Here is a 19,111-nt window from a genome sequence, read left to right as displayed (position 1 = left end):
GCGGTACATTTCCATATCGTTTAAGTTAACTGCTGTCTAATTCCAGATGACTCAAGTGGCACGTGGTACAGTTTCAGATCACTTAAGTGACCCCGTGGTGTTTTTACAGATCACCTGAGTGACCCGCGGAACAGTTCCAGGCCACTCAAATTGCCCACGGTACATTTAAAGATCAATTGAGTGACCCGCATCTCACAACTCCTGATGACTCGGGTGGCCCGTGGCACATTCCCAGATCGCTCAAGTCACCCACAGCATAGGGGCCATTGAAGTATTACGCAAGCAGATTTTCAGCTATTTTTGATCCCCATCTCCCCCCCCCCCTTGTCAGCAAAAGTCAGCAAAATACTGACACCCCCCCCCCCCCGTCAGCAATAGCCTTAGAATATTTCATATCTTCAAAAGGGGTGGTTGATGACGTAAACAACCTTCAAACCACCCTCTCCTCTTGTCATCAAAAGTCAGCAAGTCCAAAACCCCCTTCCACGTCATATTTACAGATCACTTAGTGACCCATGTCATATTTACAGATCATTTAAGTGACGAACAGCACTGTTCGAGATCACTCAAGTGGCCCGCGGCATATTTTCAGACAATTTAAGTGACCCGTGGCACATTTACAGATGACTCAAGTGGCCCGCATTCCTCAAAATGTTGCGCATCCTTGTTCTAGACGTTATAGTTCATGGGCAAGAAGACATGTGGAAAATAAGATATTGCCATCATATCTCAGATCTGACCTCTCCTGCTATTCGACTTGGGGTTATGGCCGTTTCGCTTTGCCAGATCTGTGTGGGCAGGATTTGGATCGTCTGGTCTACGAGAAAGTGGCCCGTATGACTCTAACGGGGTAGTTCGGAGTGCGTGGATGAGTTCTCAGCTTTTGAATGAAAAACAAATTTTACTTGCCTTACAAACTGATCCCAGCCTCGGATCAACCACCCAGTAAGGATGAGGAGTTGGTAGGTACGTTTTTCTCAGGTACGCGTTTAACGGTCATTTCTATTTTCTGTTTCAAGTTGCTCAGACGGAGGCTTCCTGAAAGTCTACATCCAGGGTCAGGAAGAACGGCAGGCCTTAGACGAATTCGATCATAGTCTGTGCGGTGTGGAAGTCCCGGAGAATATCATCTCGGAGGGGCCGAGACTCGCTATGGTCTTCAGTAGTGGGCCCTCTCAGGGTCCTGGTTTCAAAGCGAACTATACGTTTGAAACAGGTAATTTCCTGGACAGGCATAATAGCCTGCGTTCACGGTGCACAGAGGGATGTGTGGCAGATACATTGAAATATTCCTAATTTACTAAAAAATTTTGAAGATATTTAAAAATTATCTTTAATTATTTATTAATATCTTTATTATCTTCTCTCTCTCTCTCTTGGACAGATTACAAAGTTCCTGGTACGCCGTCGCCAGGTGGCGGTTGCCATTTCACGTACCACAGCAGTAGCCACCAGACGGGGGAATTCAACTCGCCCAGGTACCCAGCTAACTATCCATCCAACACGACTTGCGAATATCACTTCTTGGGCAAACCTGGAGAGCAAGTTAAGATAGTCTTCAACTTCTTCAAGACTAAGACGAGGCCGGATCCTCTTCCCGTGGTTGGATACAAGTAAGTCTAGAGAGAGAGAGATCACATCATATATTACTGCAATTAGTGATTGCGAATTCTTCATGAGAAATTAAAGATTAAGTATATCCCTTGTGTTTTCGATTATCCAGTGAAGTGTGCCAGGATGATTGGTTGGAACTGTTCGAGATCCATCCTTCAGGTAGGGAAAGCAAGATCGGCAGGTACTGCTCAAAGACCGCTCCGGGACCCATCGTGTCTTCTTCTGGAGTTCATTCTATGAAAGTCGTGCTCAGGACCGATGAGGAAGGTGTCGCCAGTGGTTTCATTGCGACTTTCACCTTCATACCAACCACCAAGTTCGGAGGTATGAACATTAATGATAACGGCAATCTAAATATATATATTCTGTAAGGGGTCATTCAAGTATTACGTCAGCATCGAGAAGGGCGGAGGGGTTTCGGATTTGCTGACTTTTGATGACAAGGGGGGGGGGGGGGGGTTGAAGGTTGCTTACGTCATCAACCAACTCATTTTTGAAGATCTCAAATATTCTAAGCTGCTGACGAAATTTTGTTGACGGGGAGGGGGTCAGTGTTTTGCTGACTTTTGCTGACAAGGGGGGGGGGTCGAAAATGGCTGAAAATCTGCTTACGTAATACTTGAATGGCCCCTAACATAAGCGCATCATGTCGACTTTAGTTCGATTTTACTGGTTGGGATGGCAAGAAATACATACCTGTAGCAGAGAAAAATGCAAAATCATAAATACTTTCTGGCATTTTGCCCCCCCCCCCTGGAAAAAGTTGAAATGACGGCCCGGGGGGGGCTAGGCCCATAGCCATTTTCTTTGTAGGGAAGTGTCGTATTCCTTCGATATTAATCGTAACGCATTCATGATTAATTACAATGCTCAAAAAAAATCCATACTCTTAAAGAAATTTCAATGATTTTAGGGTATATTAGGGTTGCTGATTCTGAATCTGTCATTGGTTTTTCATACTGGCTCTAGTTTTTGAGATGCAGTGAAAGTTAAATTTCAGTGGCGATATCATAAGGGGCCGTTCAAGTATTACGTCATCATCGATGGGGGGTGGGGGTTTTGGATAATGCTTACGTCATCAACCACCCTTTATGAAAATATGAGTTAGGATTCAGAGGGGCAGAGTTGATGACGAAATTTTGCTGACAGGGGGTCAGCGTTTTGCTGACTTTTGCTGAGGGGGGGTCAAAAATGGCTAAAAATTTGCTTACGTAATACTTGAACGGCATCTAAGCAGCATATAAATCACATTAAAACTATGCGTTATAAATAGATACAGTAAATCATTGGCAAAGATATTTTTCAGTGATTTCGGGGCGCTGATTCCTCATTGAATCTCATTGGTTTTGTCGGATTGGTTTGTAGTTTTTGAGATAAAGTTAAAAATTAAATTTCGATCTTAATACATAAGCAGGATATAAATCACATTGTTAAGAGTATGTGTTATCTCAAAAACTAGAGAAAATTCAGCAAAACCAATGCTAGCTCCGGAGAATCAGCTCCCAAAAATGACTAAAATCACTGGAATATCTTTGCCAATGTTGTACTGTATTTATTCATAACGCGCAGTTTCAATGTGATTTATATGCTGCTTATGTATTACCATTGAAATTAAATTTTCACTTTATCTCAAAAACTAGAGCCAATATTACAAAACAAATGCCAGATTTGGAATCAGCGCCCCAAAATCACCGAAATATCTTCGAGAATAAAATCAGTGTTAAGCAGTGTTATTATTGAGATTCAGCAGTTTACTTTGAATATTTGCCATAACTTCTAAAATCTTATGTCTTTGTTGTTGCATTTGCAGCTGAATGCGGGTATAACATAAGTGCTCAAACAAACGGTGTCATCACGACGCCAAACTTCCCACAGAAGTACGAGAACAGGAGGCAAGTATGCCATTGGTACGTCAGCGTCAGGCCCGAATACAAGATCCTCCTGTTCTTCGAGATGTTTTCTCTCGAAGGTGATCCTATAGGTGAGTCTAGTCGGCCCACTCGTGGACTCATTCTATTTTTTTTGAGTCGGCTTCCGTTTCAAAATGAATGCCTTACATGTTATTTTTATTATAGAGAGAGGTTGCGGTGGTGCAGTGGTACGAGTCTGGCGAGATCTCAGCGAACCACCGGTTGAGATGTGTGGCCCGACTGTCAGGAACGGTTCGACAGAGATTTTATCAGCAACGAGTGTTTTGAAAGTGACGTAAGTGACGCTTTCACAATTAAAGTGACTTTGAAATACCTAGAGGACTGACTCATCGTCCTCCATTTTTGTGGATAAACGAGTTTTTTCTGCAAAGTGACGTCTAATCGTAATAAAAACGCCATAGGGAAGACGTATTGACTGTAGCAATAATACTGACGCCACGCTTTTCACAAAAATGGCGGATAAGTCGGTCTGGGGTTTTCAATGACTATAGATTATAGTTATAGCCACTGGAAAGCCCAGGCTGTCTCATCCGCTATTTATGTGCAAAGTGTGGCGTCAGTATTACTGCTACAGTCAAGCCAATACAGAAAACAGGTTTTTCTTCCTAAAAATGGAGGTCTATGGTCGCTAGGTATTTCGCGCGCGCGCAGTCGCCTTGCTGCAATGTAAGGTGCCTATCAATGAGAGTGAACCGTTCATGTCCATCTTTGAACAAAGAAACTGGTTTGCTCCCAAGTTATGTCGCAGACATCCTGTTTAGAAAATGCAGGATAGGGGAAGCAAACATTGGTTATACCTAGAGTTCCTTGAAATACCAGGCTGACTCATCCACCATATTTGAGTAAGGATTATTATCGCTATAGCCAATCCTACTCGTTTTTCAACGATTGGACGTCACTTGTAACAGTAAACCAGTTTCTTATTCAAAGACTGCCTCATTCATAGGCGCCTTAGCTATAGCAATAATACTGACGTGAAACTTTTTGCTCAAAGATGGCGGATGAACTAGCCTGATAGTTCAAGGAGATCTACTGCAGTGTGAACTGAGTGTTACGTTTCCTTAGTACTCTTAAAAACTGACGGTCTTCTTTTATCTCTTTTGTCTCATAGTTTCTCGACGGCAGAGAAGGCCATTGGAGCTGATGGATTTCGTGCGGTGTGGACTGAAGTCAAAGAGGGTAAGCTTGCACTTTCATAGGTTATATAGTATATAGTATGATGACCATGTAATTGACGTATTAAATCTGGGTAACACTTCAATATCTCCTAAACAATGGGTTGAAACAGTTTAGCCCGTGTTTTTTTTCGACGTGTAAGCGGCTATACGAAGCTTAGTTTTGAACCATCTTCACACATCTGATCTCGATATCAGCTATCTGGGAGTATAGTGTAGGTATATGGTGTCTACGAATTGTTTTTTAGTAGTTGGTATTAGTGTAGGTGTCTACTCTAAATTTTGTGTTAGTATGGTTTGGATATCTACGAAATGTTTCACTATAGTTAGTCTGTCTCAGCCTTCTTAAAATTGGTGTAGGTGTCTACGAATTGTTTTAAGATGTCGTCTAAGCCATCTTTAAATTCTTATAGGTATCTACGAAATATAAGTCTTGTGTTGGGTAACTCCTTTCGGTCTCCCCTTCCTGTTAATGTACTGTAGTTGTTAGCGAAGTATCATTAGGTACTTGATCCGAAACCCAACATTCTGAACCGGGTGCTGGATAGATGGTGTGTTTTGGCACTGCGACAAACTGTTGATGCCCGAGTTCATTTGACCACTAGGAGAATAAAGTGAGAGCAAATTCTATGGCATTATTAGCTTGAAGGTGGTTAGAAATCTCTTGTGAGATGTGAACTGAACGGTGTGCACGGTTAGTCAGGTAGCTATCTGTTGGTAAAGTGCGGGTGCCTTCAGAACAGGTGTAGGCTACTGTCATCACATTGGGTGGATTATCTCGGTCTCACAGCAGACTGTTAGTACGGCGTAGTTGTCTGCAAAACGTCTTTGGACTGATGATGTCTGTTTTCTCTTAATGTAGTATTGGTGTCTGTGAAGCATAGTCTTGTGCCGCTATTCGGTCGTGTGGGCATCGTGCTGGACTCTCAGCCTGCGGTTACAGGTTCGAACTCCGTTGACGCACAGTGGTGGTCGGCTGAAGTTGGTTTTCTGCAGGTTTCTCAACTTTGAGGCGTGTATGCGAGCCGGCCTCCTATTTGAAAAGGTCTCCCCACATCCCCACAGAGAGCAGGCGGACCTATTACACGATACTCACATAACATGAAAATTCAAGCATTTACTATCCTTACTTCAGAATATGGAAGGCAGATGGCAGCACCAGCAAGACACGAAACAATCCCAATTCTGACAATATGAAAACGTTAAGTTCCACACATATACTCATACACATTATACATTCAGGCAGGCCTACAATACGATACTTACATAACATGAAAATTCAAACATTTCCATCTTTACTCGAGAAAATGGAAGCTAGATGACAGCATCAACACGAAACAAGCGCAAATCGACAACAGAAATACGTTAGGGCCAAGAATAGACTCAGAAGACACATTCCGTCATGTACCAATTCGTGAGAAATTCCGCGTAGGAATGCGTACGAGGTGCATGTACTGTTAAGTAGGGGCTTCTTTTGGTAGTGATGTGGATCTCAGTCTTCTGTAGGTTTAATGCAGTTGCGTACAAATCATAATCTGCTATCTCAGTAAGACAGTTATTTCATGAAATCCACTTAAATGTGTGCAAAACTGTTTGCACCATTCGCCCCGGTGGTACATGTCATTATCTTTGTAATTGCAACTGATATATTTAAAAATTGCTTTTCTTCTTCTTTTCATAACAAAATGTCCCTCTTCTCTAAAATAAAAAGCCGATGAGTGTGATCAGTACCGATGTGCAGAGAGTTCTTACTGTGTTGCCGAAGATGTCCGTTGCAACGAGCGACCGAACTGTGGAGCGTACGACCAAAGTGATGAAGAAGGATGTGAGTATTTTTGTGTCGACGATACTTTCATGCATTTCCTTGAATCTAGGATATGGTCAGTAGGTGATATTCACGGAGTGCCTACGACTTTCGACATCAACTTTAACCCATTTCATGGGAAATTTTTTTCTCTTTCAAATTTCTCAAATTTTTTGTGATTTAATATTATTATTATTCTGAAGCTAACAATTGAGAAAATATTGTTAGTTTCATTGAATTTAATATTGGTTTTCTCTGATAAAGTTTTAGTGGGTGGAAAGTATTTTTTCCATACTACAATCTGGCGCTAATCTAGATTGGGTTATTTTCCATTGAAAGCTAAGGACATACAAAATAATGCATGGTGGGTGGAACATCATCACATTCTGAGCATTAATTATATAGCATATCCTTTTTCCTTTCTTGACATTTGCGCTGCATTTTCGCATCTCCTATAGTTCCGGATAGATTTTTATATCAGCAGTGTTCACATTATACACTCTAGCACCAGCTAAGCTCATCTGATACCATGCATTTCTTGGCATGAAATAAATAGCATAAATATCTTTTTGAGTGCCTTTAATCTTGATCGGATCTATGCCTTGCAGAGGCCTTATATTTGTAAAAGTTGCTGGAGGCCGATCGAATTTTTATGACTCCCCCTTTTCACATCTTTCTCGAGTTCCATCGAAAATTCGGTTATTCCGTTGGCTTCAAGACTAGTTACAGCTTGTTTTTAAAAATACAAAGATGTAATCTAGCTGGGCACTCTTCACACATTCTAGAACAGAAAAAAGCATTATTAGCTAAAAAGCAAATAGATGAAACGTTAACTGGTCCAATTCCTTCCGAGTCCATGCACGGGGCAAAGGCTAATATTGCCAATAGGGGATGTAGCCTGATTCACTACATCAATCAAGAACAGAAATGGTATCCCTATTTTATGGATTGTTTTTCCATACCACGAGCAGGTAACAATTCCGTAATTGTTACCTTCTTCTTCAATCAGGTGGATCACCGCTCGCAAAATTTCATTGGACACTTCAGTCATATTTGGACCTATGTGCAGAAACCCTCCCTCCTCAACATTGATGCCAAATGCACGATTTTGAGGTGTCAAACGGTCATCTCAGTTATAATAATTGCAGGGAAAAACGGTTATGGAGGAAATTCACTTCCTAATAGAGTATTTAATAAGAGCAATAGAGGGAGAAGCATAGATCCCACGACCACGAAAGGGTTAAAATTTATCGTAGCCAGTGTCTGAGGTATATGACATGTTCAAAAACTTTAGCTAAGCTGGATTGGCTCCATAACATCCTGAAATTACCAATCAAAACTGAAGAAGTCCTAAACTCCGGTACACATTTCGTACCTTGGAAAAATGGCTCGCTTGCAAATCATATATTGTAGATTGCAAGCAAGCCATTTTTAAAAAGTACGAAATGTGCACCGAACACATGCAAATCATATAGATTTGCTGATCAGCTATATATTTCGGACAAATCTTCCGTTTTTAATACATGTGCAGGGTGATCACTTGAATCCACTTGGCCGCATTTTACTGATGAATCGTTGACCTTAAAGTTATAAAAAGTATCCAAATAACGTGTAAAACTCAGATACGCCATTCATATTGCAACAGGTTGTATAGTTAAAATGCGAAAACTAACTATTTATACGGACACCCTATCGTCAAAAACCGAATGAGAAAGTTGTTGCCCCTGGGGCCAACCAAAAAAAAATTCCACGTTTGTAAATGCCACATTTGCAGAGATATTTAAAAATTGGCGGAAATATAAGAAAGAACAGCATAAATCATGGAAAGAAGCGGTATCCGTTAGTTTATGCTGCCCCCCCCAACTTCTCTCCGATTTTTGAATTCAAATGTCTCAACCAATATTGCCCTTAAAAACGTGAAATTTCTTTTGTTGACCTTGGGTGAGACGGGCACAGTTTCATAATTGGGTTTTGAGGACAGGGTGCCTGTATAGAAAGTTTCATTTTTTTCATAAACTATACAATCCCTTGCAACATGAATGACGTATCTGAGTTCTACACGTTATTTGGATGATTTTTCTGATTGGAAGTATGCCTCTAGGATCAACGGTTCGCCAGTAAAATGCGGCACGGGGGGGGGGATGAAGTAATCACCCTGTACAGCCGTAACGTATATATATGTGTGTATTAAATGGAAAAGATTCAGTTGGAATCTTCGCAATCTTCACATCTACGTACCTTCTACCACGAAAAGTCACTTGACCACTCCTCTTCGTCAATTTCCAACTGGAAACAGATGTGATTGGGCCGCTGAATATCACGTGACGGGTAGATGAGCCTAAGTGACTTCTCGTGTTAGATCAACACCATCTATAGCAAAAGGCCTCCGCACGAAGTTCGTGACGTCACTGAAGAAGGTCACCTCACCTATAGCAATGGGATATAGCAAACCGACGTATACGTCACCTTTACCCTTTTTTGTAGTGCGTCCAATGGCTATAGGTGAGATAACCTTCTTCAGTGACGTCACGAGGCCTTCTGCTATAGATGGCGTTAGTTAAAAGGAGTAAAGTGTAATTACTTACCAACGTCAATCATTGCTTTTTTTTAACACGATTCTTCTTTTCTCACCCCAAAAAAAAAGGTGCGAAAACGGAACAGGTGAACGTATTCGTGATCGTCGGTGCCGCCGTGGGCGTCGCAACCTTCATCGTTTTGCTCATTTGTCTCATCTGCCACAGGAAGCGCAAGAGGCGGCGCCGCCATTTTCCCGATCACCCAGCGTTTCATCACCACCACCACCATCATCATCATCACGATCACTCACCACCGCCGTTCGAACCGCGACAGAAGGGCCCCAGAGAAATCCCAAGCATGCAGTTCTTATCCGTGGACAGCGTATGATCCGACAGAATGCGCCCTACAGAATCGATTTATATTAGATCTCACTTCGAGGGAGGTGTTGGGGGGGGAGACATAATCGATACAGTAATAATACTGAGACTGTCTGTCTGTCCACACAGAGAACAGTTACGATATCGAAATATATTAATTATTATGGGGAAAAGGGGGTTGTTATTTATACATAATATATACGTATATATATAGGAAAAAAATAGCGTTGTTTTATTCAAAAAAGGGGAGGTATGTTTTGGTTTTTTTCCTATACATTTATATTATGATCCAGTGGCTATTCCTTCCTTGGCGCCATCTTTTCCCTGATATATCAATATTCACAAAAAAATATATACATTTATTTCTCCAATATACGCTACGGGCATCAAACTGATTACGACGACATTCGCCTATCTCAATCGCTCTAGATATTTTATAATTGGAAAAAAAATGGAAGTGGCTGTAATATGCATAGTAAAAAAAAAAAATACATAGCGTAATCGTTTATATACACATACAATTATGGACCTGAAAACGGAAACTGTGACTATATAGTTAATCAATTAATGTTTGTTTGCTTTTTTTTTTCCTTTGAAGAAATAATGCCTTCGTAAAAATTTTCAAGTGATCCGGAAGAGGGTGTTGTTAAATTTTCCTTATTGGCTTGTGAACGATTTTGAGATTTTGTGACGTCATTTCTGGAGCGATAGCATCAGTCTAACGGTTTTTTTTATCATCCTATCTCGGTTTGTTCAAACACCCACACACAATCGATCTGCATTGTCTTGGTAGACTTGGTAGACACAGCATTTCTTTCGCATTCTAATACGATCTTGGCACACTAAAATGCAAGCGTTTTCTTTATGACATCGGCAACCCCTAAGCATGCCGAATCTGGCAAATTTAGATCTCTCACAGCCCACGCTGAACCTTGTGCCCTTCCACCCTTTGGCTGTTCTATATAAGCTGCATCTGATGCCCTTCAATTAAATTATAAAAAAAAAAAAAGCGCCAGAATGGCGTGGTTGTAAGATGCTCGTCTACCATCGTGAAGATTGCGCGTCACGGTCCCAGGTTCAAACCCGAGGGAGGACATCGCTAAGATATTTTCCCTAACGAGCTAATTTCTAACCCATCTCATTAATGGCAGTAAATTGCGATGTGGCCAGAGTTGGTGTTTGGTGAAGTATAGTAGTAATCCTAAAAAGTGTCCGAGTGGTGCAGTGGGGTAGGATTCTCACTTTCCCTCATGAAGGTTACTGTCAGAGTCCACAGATTCGATCCAGGGAAAGAACACAAAAAAAGCAAGTTCTTTACCTACCGGAGCCTGGGCGACCACCTATATACATAGCGCCTTCATTTCCCACCGAACTCCATTTGACGTATGGCGATATGGCCGGAGTTGCGTGCGGTGAAGTAGTAACCCTAAAAAAAAAGATCATCAAAGTTGTGCCTTTCGATTAGATTTCGCAACCCTATACACGCTGAATCTCGCACTTTTCGATCTGATCTAGACGCAGCGCTCTATACTCATTTCTTTCCTTTCGTTCTGATATCGGCAACCCTAATATATCACATTAGGGCAAACCATATAGGCAGGCGTTAGACTATTGTCTAACGCCTGTCAGTATGGTTTCTGTCAGTATTCCTGAATACACAAAATTTGGCGTTTTATCTCCAAATATCCGGAAATGAAGTCACAGTCTTCAAAGTCAACTTAACCCTGTAATGGTTGACGCCTTCTTCTGGATAAATCTCAACAAGCAATCATGTGGTATGGTTAAACATTTACCACCCTTTGTAGTATTAAAATAAACTACAGCGTGTTTAATAAATAATCTTATAATATATAGTAGGAATTCTACTTCACATTTGTAGGAAAAACTGTTCTTTCGCCTTTCTATCTTGGCAACCCTCAGAATGCCAAATGTGGTGGTTTTTCTTGTTTGTTTTTTTTTTACTCTGCCATTTAACTTACTAACTTGCTCTAACTACGTTGAATGTGGTGTCTTTTGATTTTATCCCATTAATGCAAGCTATATATTTCGCCTTATCCCAGTTACCTTGAAAAACATCCAAGTGCATCTTTTGATCAGATTGCACCATCTTAAGAGCAGTGTGGGCTTGCGGGCTAGTGATGTTCAAAAGCCTCTATCTGACTAAAATTGCCTACCTGCTAGTTTGCATAACTGCCATCAAAAAATCGAAGTAGCAGATCTCATAATCATGAGGTCCTCCTATGCACCTGAGACTCTTGAGCTGTACTCGGGTGAGTCCATTCGTTAAGACGGCCCTGCATTGCATAACCCTACAGGTCCGTCTTAAGAGCGTAATAGGGACCCCTCGGGCAAATTTATTTTTCCGACGCCCCCCATCTGACAAGAAACGGTTACTTGCCGATTTACATGGTTGATTTCGAAAATCTGAATGAGATCTCATCATCTCGAGATCCACTCGCACTATAACCTCGTCCAGGCTTATATACGTTAAGAAAGCACCGGCAATTCTATTGATTGAACACAGCGATTCTGGCACCTTTCGATCTCATAACGAAAGCTCTATATACGCTATTTCTTTCGTTTTGATTTGATCTCGACAACCCTAAATAATTCTAATCATCAGCAGCAAAGTAATCCTTCCAATAGGCTGAAGTATGAGAAAAATTTAGACAAAGAAATTTTCGAACAAAGAGACAATTTTATCCGTTGTTTGGAGAAATTAGGTTATTGCGGAACCAAAATGAAGCATTTCATCGCGGCAAGATGGCGGACAGAAATAACCAACCCTGTTTGCTCGTAGTCATCATCTTCATCGAATTTTGGCATTTTTGAAATTGACTTGTAGCCAAGGTTACCAGACGTCCTCCTTTTTTTTATCTCATTTCAAGCGTCCTCCTACGTTTTTGAAAATTCGTCCTTTTGTCCTGCTTTTTTCAGGGGTTTCTGGATTTTTTTTTTTTTCACTCTGAAACACACACATCTCTCTCTCTTCATTGGCATGAGTGTTTGTGTGTTGTGTGCGTGTTTTTTTGGGTTTTTTTTTTGGGGGGGGGGGGGTTCCTCACACATGTTCACGCACTTTAATTACTCGCCGTCGAAATTCCTAGAATACAAGAACCCAAATCGCCTCCAAACAGGGCAGATGCCATTCTAACCAAGGCCTAACTTGCTCCAGGTTAATATGAAAAAGCCAATCTGAAGAGCACCGCAACATCAACATCCATTTTTGAGAATACATACTTTGCATACTTTGTTTGCTAACCAATAGTTAAAGCCATATACTGAAGGAGGGAGGGATGGCAGTGCTGTCATAACACATGGGCTCGCCCGGGGGCCTCCAATGCAGAAAAGAGTCTCATGAAAATGAGATCTAGGAAAACTTTTGACAGTGAATATGTAAATTGGATGGCAAATACTTCTGGCCAGGTAGCGGATGGATGGGTGGGTGGGTGAGGGCAGAAAAATCACTTCGCCCAAGAGCTTCTGAGGCAAGAAACCCTTCAGGAAGGGGAGTTACCTCTTTCATTTAGAAATATAGAGCAAAATCGCAGTGTTAAGTTCTTCAAGATTACCTTTTTTTAACACGTTACTAAGAGAGTATGTGTGCTCAGGCATCCTCCTTTTTCAGTTTTTCGAATCTGGTAACCCTACTTTTTGTAGCATCAAGGTAAAACGTCATTGAACAGGCGGCAGAAACGACAATTACTACAAAAACAACCACTGTCCTCTCGTGTGTACTTTTAAAAGCTTTATTTCAAAGTTGTGTTTCTAGTTGATTATTGAACACGCTGTACGTACTCAGCATATAATAAACAATAATTTTAATTATTATTATTATTTTTCAACTTAATCTTACACTGCCAAGATATTCATTAATTTCCATTTTAAACAATTAATTAATCAAGTTAAATTTGAAAAATAGTAAAATATAATACTGTCGTTGCGTCTTCCTTTTGACTGTGCAAAAATAACTATCATGATAATTTACCCCCGATTATAATTATATATTTCGTTGATTACGTGATCCGGGAATTGTGTGTACAGTGCTCAATAAAAAAAATTACAGGAAAATAAGAGACGATATATTGTAGCAATCCTTGTACATTGTTTTAGTGAGTATCATTCCTATCGCATGTCTTTTTATTAACGCTATATATTCATATACACATGTTCAACGCATGTTGAAGAAGACTTTTTTTTGTATCATAACACGAAAGCACGAAAAAGAATGTACATTTTTTTGTGTCGTGTATGCTATATACTCGTATATAGAGAGAAAGAAAGAGTGATATTAAAACGGTTTAAATTACATTGCGAAACGAAAATGCTGTGTTCACATGAGTTGCATGTTATACAAGAATTATAAAAAAAATGGATGCAACATTACGAATCAGTACAGAACATTTCTGCTTATTACGTATATACTTATATATATATATAAATATACATAGATATTACCGCCTTTTTGTTTTCTGTTTCCTTTTTGTATAATTATAATTATTATTTCATTGTTGAAACGTTTTTCGAGAAAAATATTTATAATTGAACAAAAAAAATGCCAAAAAAAAAAAGAAAAGAGAACAAAGTTTTTGAATAAATACTCATTGAAAAAAAAAAGAAGAAAAGTTTCGGTTTTTGTTCTTTCTCTTCAAAAAAAAATTTAATTGCAGCGCCATCTAGCATGGTTGTTTGAGGGAGTGGTTCATTTTTGAATAGTAGTGCCATCTAGTGTCGTTCTTATTAGACAACTGCCCTCTGATCAAAAGTTTAGGTTTTCGTTTTACCGCAACCTTTTCAGTCCGCGCCGCGGGCCAGATATCCAGTATTCCTGCGTCTCGTGGTCCAGAAACTAGTATACTATTGAGTGACCACATCACGTCTTTTACGAGACATTTTGACCATCCTGAAAGTGTCCCGTTTTTTCCCTACAAAGTTTTCTTGAATTTTCATTCTTTACTCAAATGAAGATCGATACTATTTTCACAACTTTTAATTATATTATGGCTCTGATTATTATAATATATCACAGTCATACAAATATATTCATCTCACATACTCATACGGGTTTTTTTTTCTTAAATTACATTTTACAGTCGAATCCCATTTTAACGAATACCGTTATAGCGAAAATCTCGTTTTAACGAACACTTTTCTGATACCCCAGATAAGTTTGCATAGAGACAATGCAAAGACCTGGAATTCCTTTATAACGAAATTACGCTTTAACGAAGTGTTTCTTCGGTCACTTGGAGTTCGTTATAACGGGATTCGACTGCATTTCATTGCGACTTGCAGGACCCCTCCCATTAGCCACCATTGGCGATTTCCCAGCTATTTAATCAATATTTGAGAACTTTACTTGCCTTTACAATTTTTTTTATTTATTTATTTATTTTTATATCTTTGGTGATAACTTGTTATGTCTAGTATCCTGATGTGCGTATTACTATGAAGTAAATATGGTCAGCCAGGAATAATTACATCGTATTGATACCTTTCTGCCATTTTGAAAAAAATTCTAACTTATATAGGATACTATGAGTGGGGTATCACCCGTATTGTACGGGACATTAGCACATCCATACCTCCCGCATTTTTTATAGAAATGTTCCGTCATACAAACGAAGCTTGGTTTAGTTTTTATTCTTTGCTGCAATAGTTCTCAAAGTGCGCTTCGGGGCTCCCAGGACGTCGAGGTCATCTGGAGGCATTGACATGTGCCTGTTCGGTACAGAAGTTCGTTGTTCGCCGGAATAGTCGCATAAAGAACCGCTTCGGTTGGGGTGGTTCTTTATGTGACAATTGTAGGGTGCCGCGGATAAAGGTGGACAAGAGCAACGGGTACCGCGAGTGACAAAAGTTTGAGATCTGCTGCTTCACTCATTTGCGGGATAAAGTTTATTTCAATAACAAATGATATTGTAATAACTATCATTATAAATATAGACGTTCATCTCACATATTTTTCATATTCAACGTTTTCTTCACGAAATATATTCACGTAAATTCACTATGATGTGTAGTAGTTTCCCCCCCCCCTTTCCCACTGGCAGTTTTTCAGCAGTTTCTGACATTTTTTTAGAGTGTCCAGACACGTATCCCGGGTGTACACGCACCGCAGGTTGGGATCCCTGCCCAAATGTAACAAGGGGGTCAGCCTGCACATGTATAAAGCTACACACACACACAACGGACGCAGGCTGCTTATTGGTTTCTAATTCCTTCCTGTTTATCGAAGTGATATTCATTCCAAAAGAAGAATCATGTCTAAGAAGGATTTTCAGTCTTATATAAAAGATGAAGGCCTCTTTGAAATGCATTAGAGAAAAAGTACAATCGTATTGAAATGTTTTTTTTCCGCGAATTCCCAGGTAGATAGCGTAGACGTAATGAGGTTTTTAATGCATAAATATATCCGTAAATTGTCAACGTCTCACTTCTAAAGTGGAAGACAAATGGCGTTGTGTTACATTACACAAACCAACTATTCTGGCAGCAACTTACCTCTTCGGTTGCTAAAACTGCACGAATTCTAAAACATAGTGACAGTCAGAAGTTATGAACTCTCACAGAGAAGCATCTGCAAAAAGGACCTACATAACTATAGGGAAGGGCGTGCACAACTTTGGTCCACGGGCCGAATGTGCCAATGGGTTCCATCCGGCCTTTCAAAAGCCTTTCAGTCGTGAAGTATCAACACACACAAAAGAGAGAACCTTCGCTCAAATTTAACAAGAAACCGAGCTAATAATAAAAAACAATAGATTAATTTCTTTTATTCAAAATCACGGATCTTTCCCTTCCTCATCTCAAAATATCCAAGCATCCCAATGGGTCTCGGACCCCAGGTAAAGAAACCCCCTGCGTTAATACAAAATACTAGAAGAAACACCGGAAGTATTTCGTTCTTGCGGACGAAACAGTGATCTGATTATTTTCAACGAGAGCAGTGTTTAATTCGTGTTAAACAAACTGTTGTCTTGTAAGGCTCGACTGTACAACATGAATGACAAAGTTCTAACTAGAATTTTGAAAAACTAAAATTTCCGTCTTAAAGTTAATCACTTCAAGTCTTGGAAATGCCTTTTTCTTCACAATGACATTCTGATGAAATGGCCGACAAATTTTGATCATTTACATTGAAAATTTCGTCAGGTTGTTCACGATGAGGGCCTGGTGCCAGGCATGAAGAGAAGAGGCGCCCGCCTAACGCAGCATGATTACAGGGGCGGCATTTTTTTTTGACTAATTTATAATGACGGTGTTTTCACGCTCGCGGAAATTTTTACACATTGAAATAATTTTGAAGGGAAAACAAGAGTGGATAAATAATCGCAGGTAAATACAATACTTTTCAGTGTTGAAATGCTCTAACCGTTCATTTAAAATGCTCTTTGCTATTCAATGCTATTCATCTCAACACACCTCCTTCCTTGCACTTCCAGCAAGTGTCACTTATCTCTAGAGAAACTGGCTCCTGGAAAAAAAATTAGGTTCCTTCTCTTTTTTGTTAAGGATCTTTTCGCTCTTTATCAACATTTTCCCAGCATAAGTTTGGATTCTTTGTTCATCTTCCGACGAATGCTTCTTTCAGCCAATATCATGATAGAAGAATCGGCTCCGGAATGTTCTGACTGCCAATTTCTGTAAACCCCTATATATCTGTTCTCTATACCAAAGTAAAGTTTCTTGCGAAATCCTTGATACTTGTTATAAGCCTGGTCCTCGGAACCCTTGATGATGATGTTGTTCTACAGAACTCAAACAAAATTTTGTATACTTAATCAAAAAAAAGTATGTCCCTACTGTCGTGTCCCAACAACATCATAGGCCGAGGATAAAATGAAAGAAGGCCTAGGGCATCTCTTAATTTACATATTTATTGTTATGAATCATTGAGCCATATCTTATCATGAAAGCTCTTATTCAACTGAGGTCACTGCATGCCCCCTCCCCCAAAAAGGGAGTGGGTCTGGCAGGGCTCCAACCCGGGGGCCAGAGATAATTCTCATCAGATGCGATTCTATTTTTGTTTTTCACACTACAAATTCATATCAGAGAGTGCCCGTGAAGAGTCTGACCTGGGAGTGCCACCAAATATCCCAGCCTAGGGCTCTATTGCTGGATGTAGGGGGCCATGGTTCTCCTGCCCGATTGAACTCATGGTTGGGACTCACGAGGTTGGAGCACTGTCGGCCTATTGAGAGGCATATTCATGAATCGAGAGTTTTGATTAATACCATCACTAGAAGAAAAGCACCTGCACAAGAAGTCTGACATATGGCATTTACTGAAATCGTTCAATCATGGGGTGTTCATCTAAGTTGTCGGTGAATATCTCCTGACTACGAGAGAAATCATGTGTCTATCCTCAGTGGATTAAGTAAGCATTATGATCCCTACAAAGTTAGGGCAGGCAGGGTTCCTGCCCGAGGCCCGGGACAAACCTCACTGTTTTTCGTTTTTTTTAAACTATAAATTCATTATAAAGGAGGCCCCACTAAAGATCTCAAGCTTCGGGGCGGGGGGGGGGAGCGGGGTAGCTCCAGAATGGGAGGGGGGAGAATGATGATCACCGATATGCTCGCAATAAAAAAGGAAAATGTTATTACATGAAATGTGCCCTTTAATTATTTTTTTTTTCTAGATAGGGGCACATTGCCTTTTATTTCACCTGTTTCTTTGCTCTCAGAATTTCGATATCTGTGCCGAATGATAAAATAACATGCTGCCTTATACAATATAGGGAATTTTTTCCAGCAAAAAACACTTTACACACACAGGAGCATTCTCAGACTCTAAACGTCCATATTTTGTAAACTTTTTCACCATTAAAAACATTGTGCCTTTCTCTTAGGCACTTTTTTCCTATAACTAATAAACGGGCAAAATAAAATTTCACCAGCAAAAATATGCCTTCTAGAAAATATTGAAAACATTATACAGTACAGTGTTATATATTACATGTGTAAAACATCAATGTAGCAAAGTACCCCTTCCGCCACCTATCAAATAAAACTGTTATAATTCTTCCATTGAAATTAACAACGGGATTCTGATTAATGTGCCGCATGAAAAAAAAGCAATCTACTATGATATTAGGATGCCAAAAATTACAGTTTTCTTTACAAATTTATTCCATTCAGTGTGGGTAAATTGAATTTCACGGACAAAACAGTTTTTTATTCTTAAATGTTTCAGCAGTTTTCCTTACTCTTGTACTTTGTACTCAGTATTTGTCGCCTCTTTTATCAGATAATCACTGTCGCTCGAGCCCGATCAACTCATGTTCACCTCAGAATATTTTACTACGTGCACCTACATTTCTCTTTCTGAAAGTTTTTGAACCATTTCATGTGAATAGAAAATGCATTAAAAAAAGGGAGCTTATGTTTTCAGACCGCTAATTTTTTTTCAATGCAAGATTTTTACCATCAAATTTAACAGTCTGGACATTCTAGGAGCTTATCTTCGCCATCCGCCCCTATGAAAAATCGCGTTTCGGCTAACGAACGTGATCCTAGAACGAATATTATCTCCATTAGAGGAGTTATCAATGTATATAGGTCACCCGTACGCATCTTTGAGGATGGATATCCCCACCCCTTCCCCATATCTCCGCCCGTATGTAGAGAGTTCAAGGAATTTCTTAATAAAACGTCATAAAAGCGGAAGCAAAAGTGTCGGAACACA

General features: G+C 40.0%; 1 protein-coding gene across 2 annotated transcripts in view; it reads left to right on the top strand.

Annotated features, from left to right (window-relative positions):
* The window catches only part of LOC149064667 (tolloid-like protein 2), a 199,922-nt gene extending 186,024 nt beyond the window's left edge, over positions 1 to 13,898 (top strand). For both annotated transcript variants that reach the window (XM_089254884.1, XM_089254883.1), the window contains 8 exons: positions 1,020 to 1,216; positions 1,385 to 1,613; positions 1,724 to 1,938; positions 3,425 to 3,595; positions 3,690 to 3,819; positions 4,657 to 4,724; positions 6,432 to 6,545; positions 9,169 to 13,898. In XM_089254884.1, coding sequence (XP_089111010.1) covers positions 1,020 to 1,216; positions 1,385 to 1,613; positions 1,724 to 1,938; positions 3,425 to 3,595; positions 3,690 to 3,819; positions 4,657 to 4,724; positions 6,432 to 6,545; positions 9,169 to 9,428 — 1,384 coding nt within the window. In that variant the 3' untranslated portion in view covers positions 9,429 to 13,898. The remainder of the gene's footprint in view (positions 1 to 1,019; positions 1,217 to 1,384; positions 1,614 to 1,723; positions 1,939 to 3,424; positions 3,596 to 3,689; positions 3,820 to 4,656; positions 4,725 to 6,431; positions 6,546 to 9,168) is intronic.
* Positions 13,899 to 19,111: the final 5,213 nt, after the last annotated feature.

The sequence above is a fragment of the Pholcus phalangioides genome, unplaced genomic scaffold (assembly GCF_987345545.1).
Source record: "Pholcus phalangioides strain wild (caught in Gottingen) unplaced genomic scaffold, Ppha-v1.0 ptg000042l_1, whole genome shotgun sequence".
Taxonomy (NCBI): domain Eukaryota; kingdom Metazoa; phylum Arthropoda; class Arachnida; order Araneae; family Pholcidae; genus Pholcus; species Pholcus phalangioides.
This window is presented reverse-complemented; position numbering and strand designations above follow the sequence as displayed.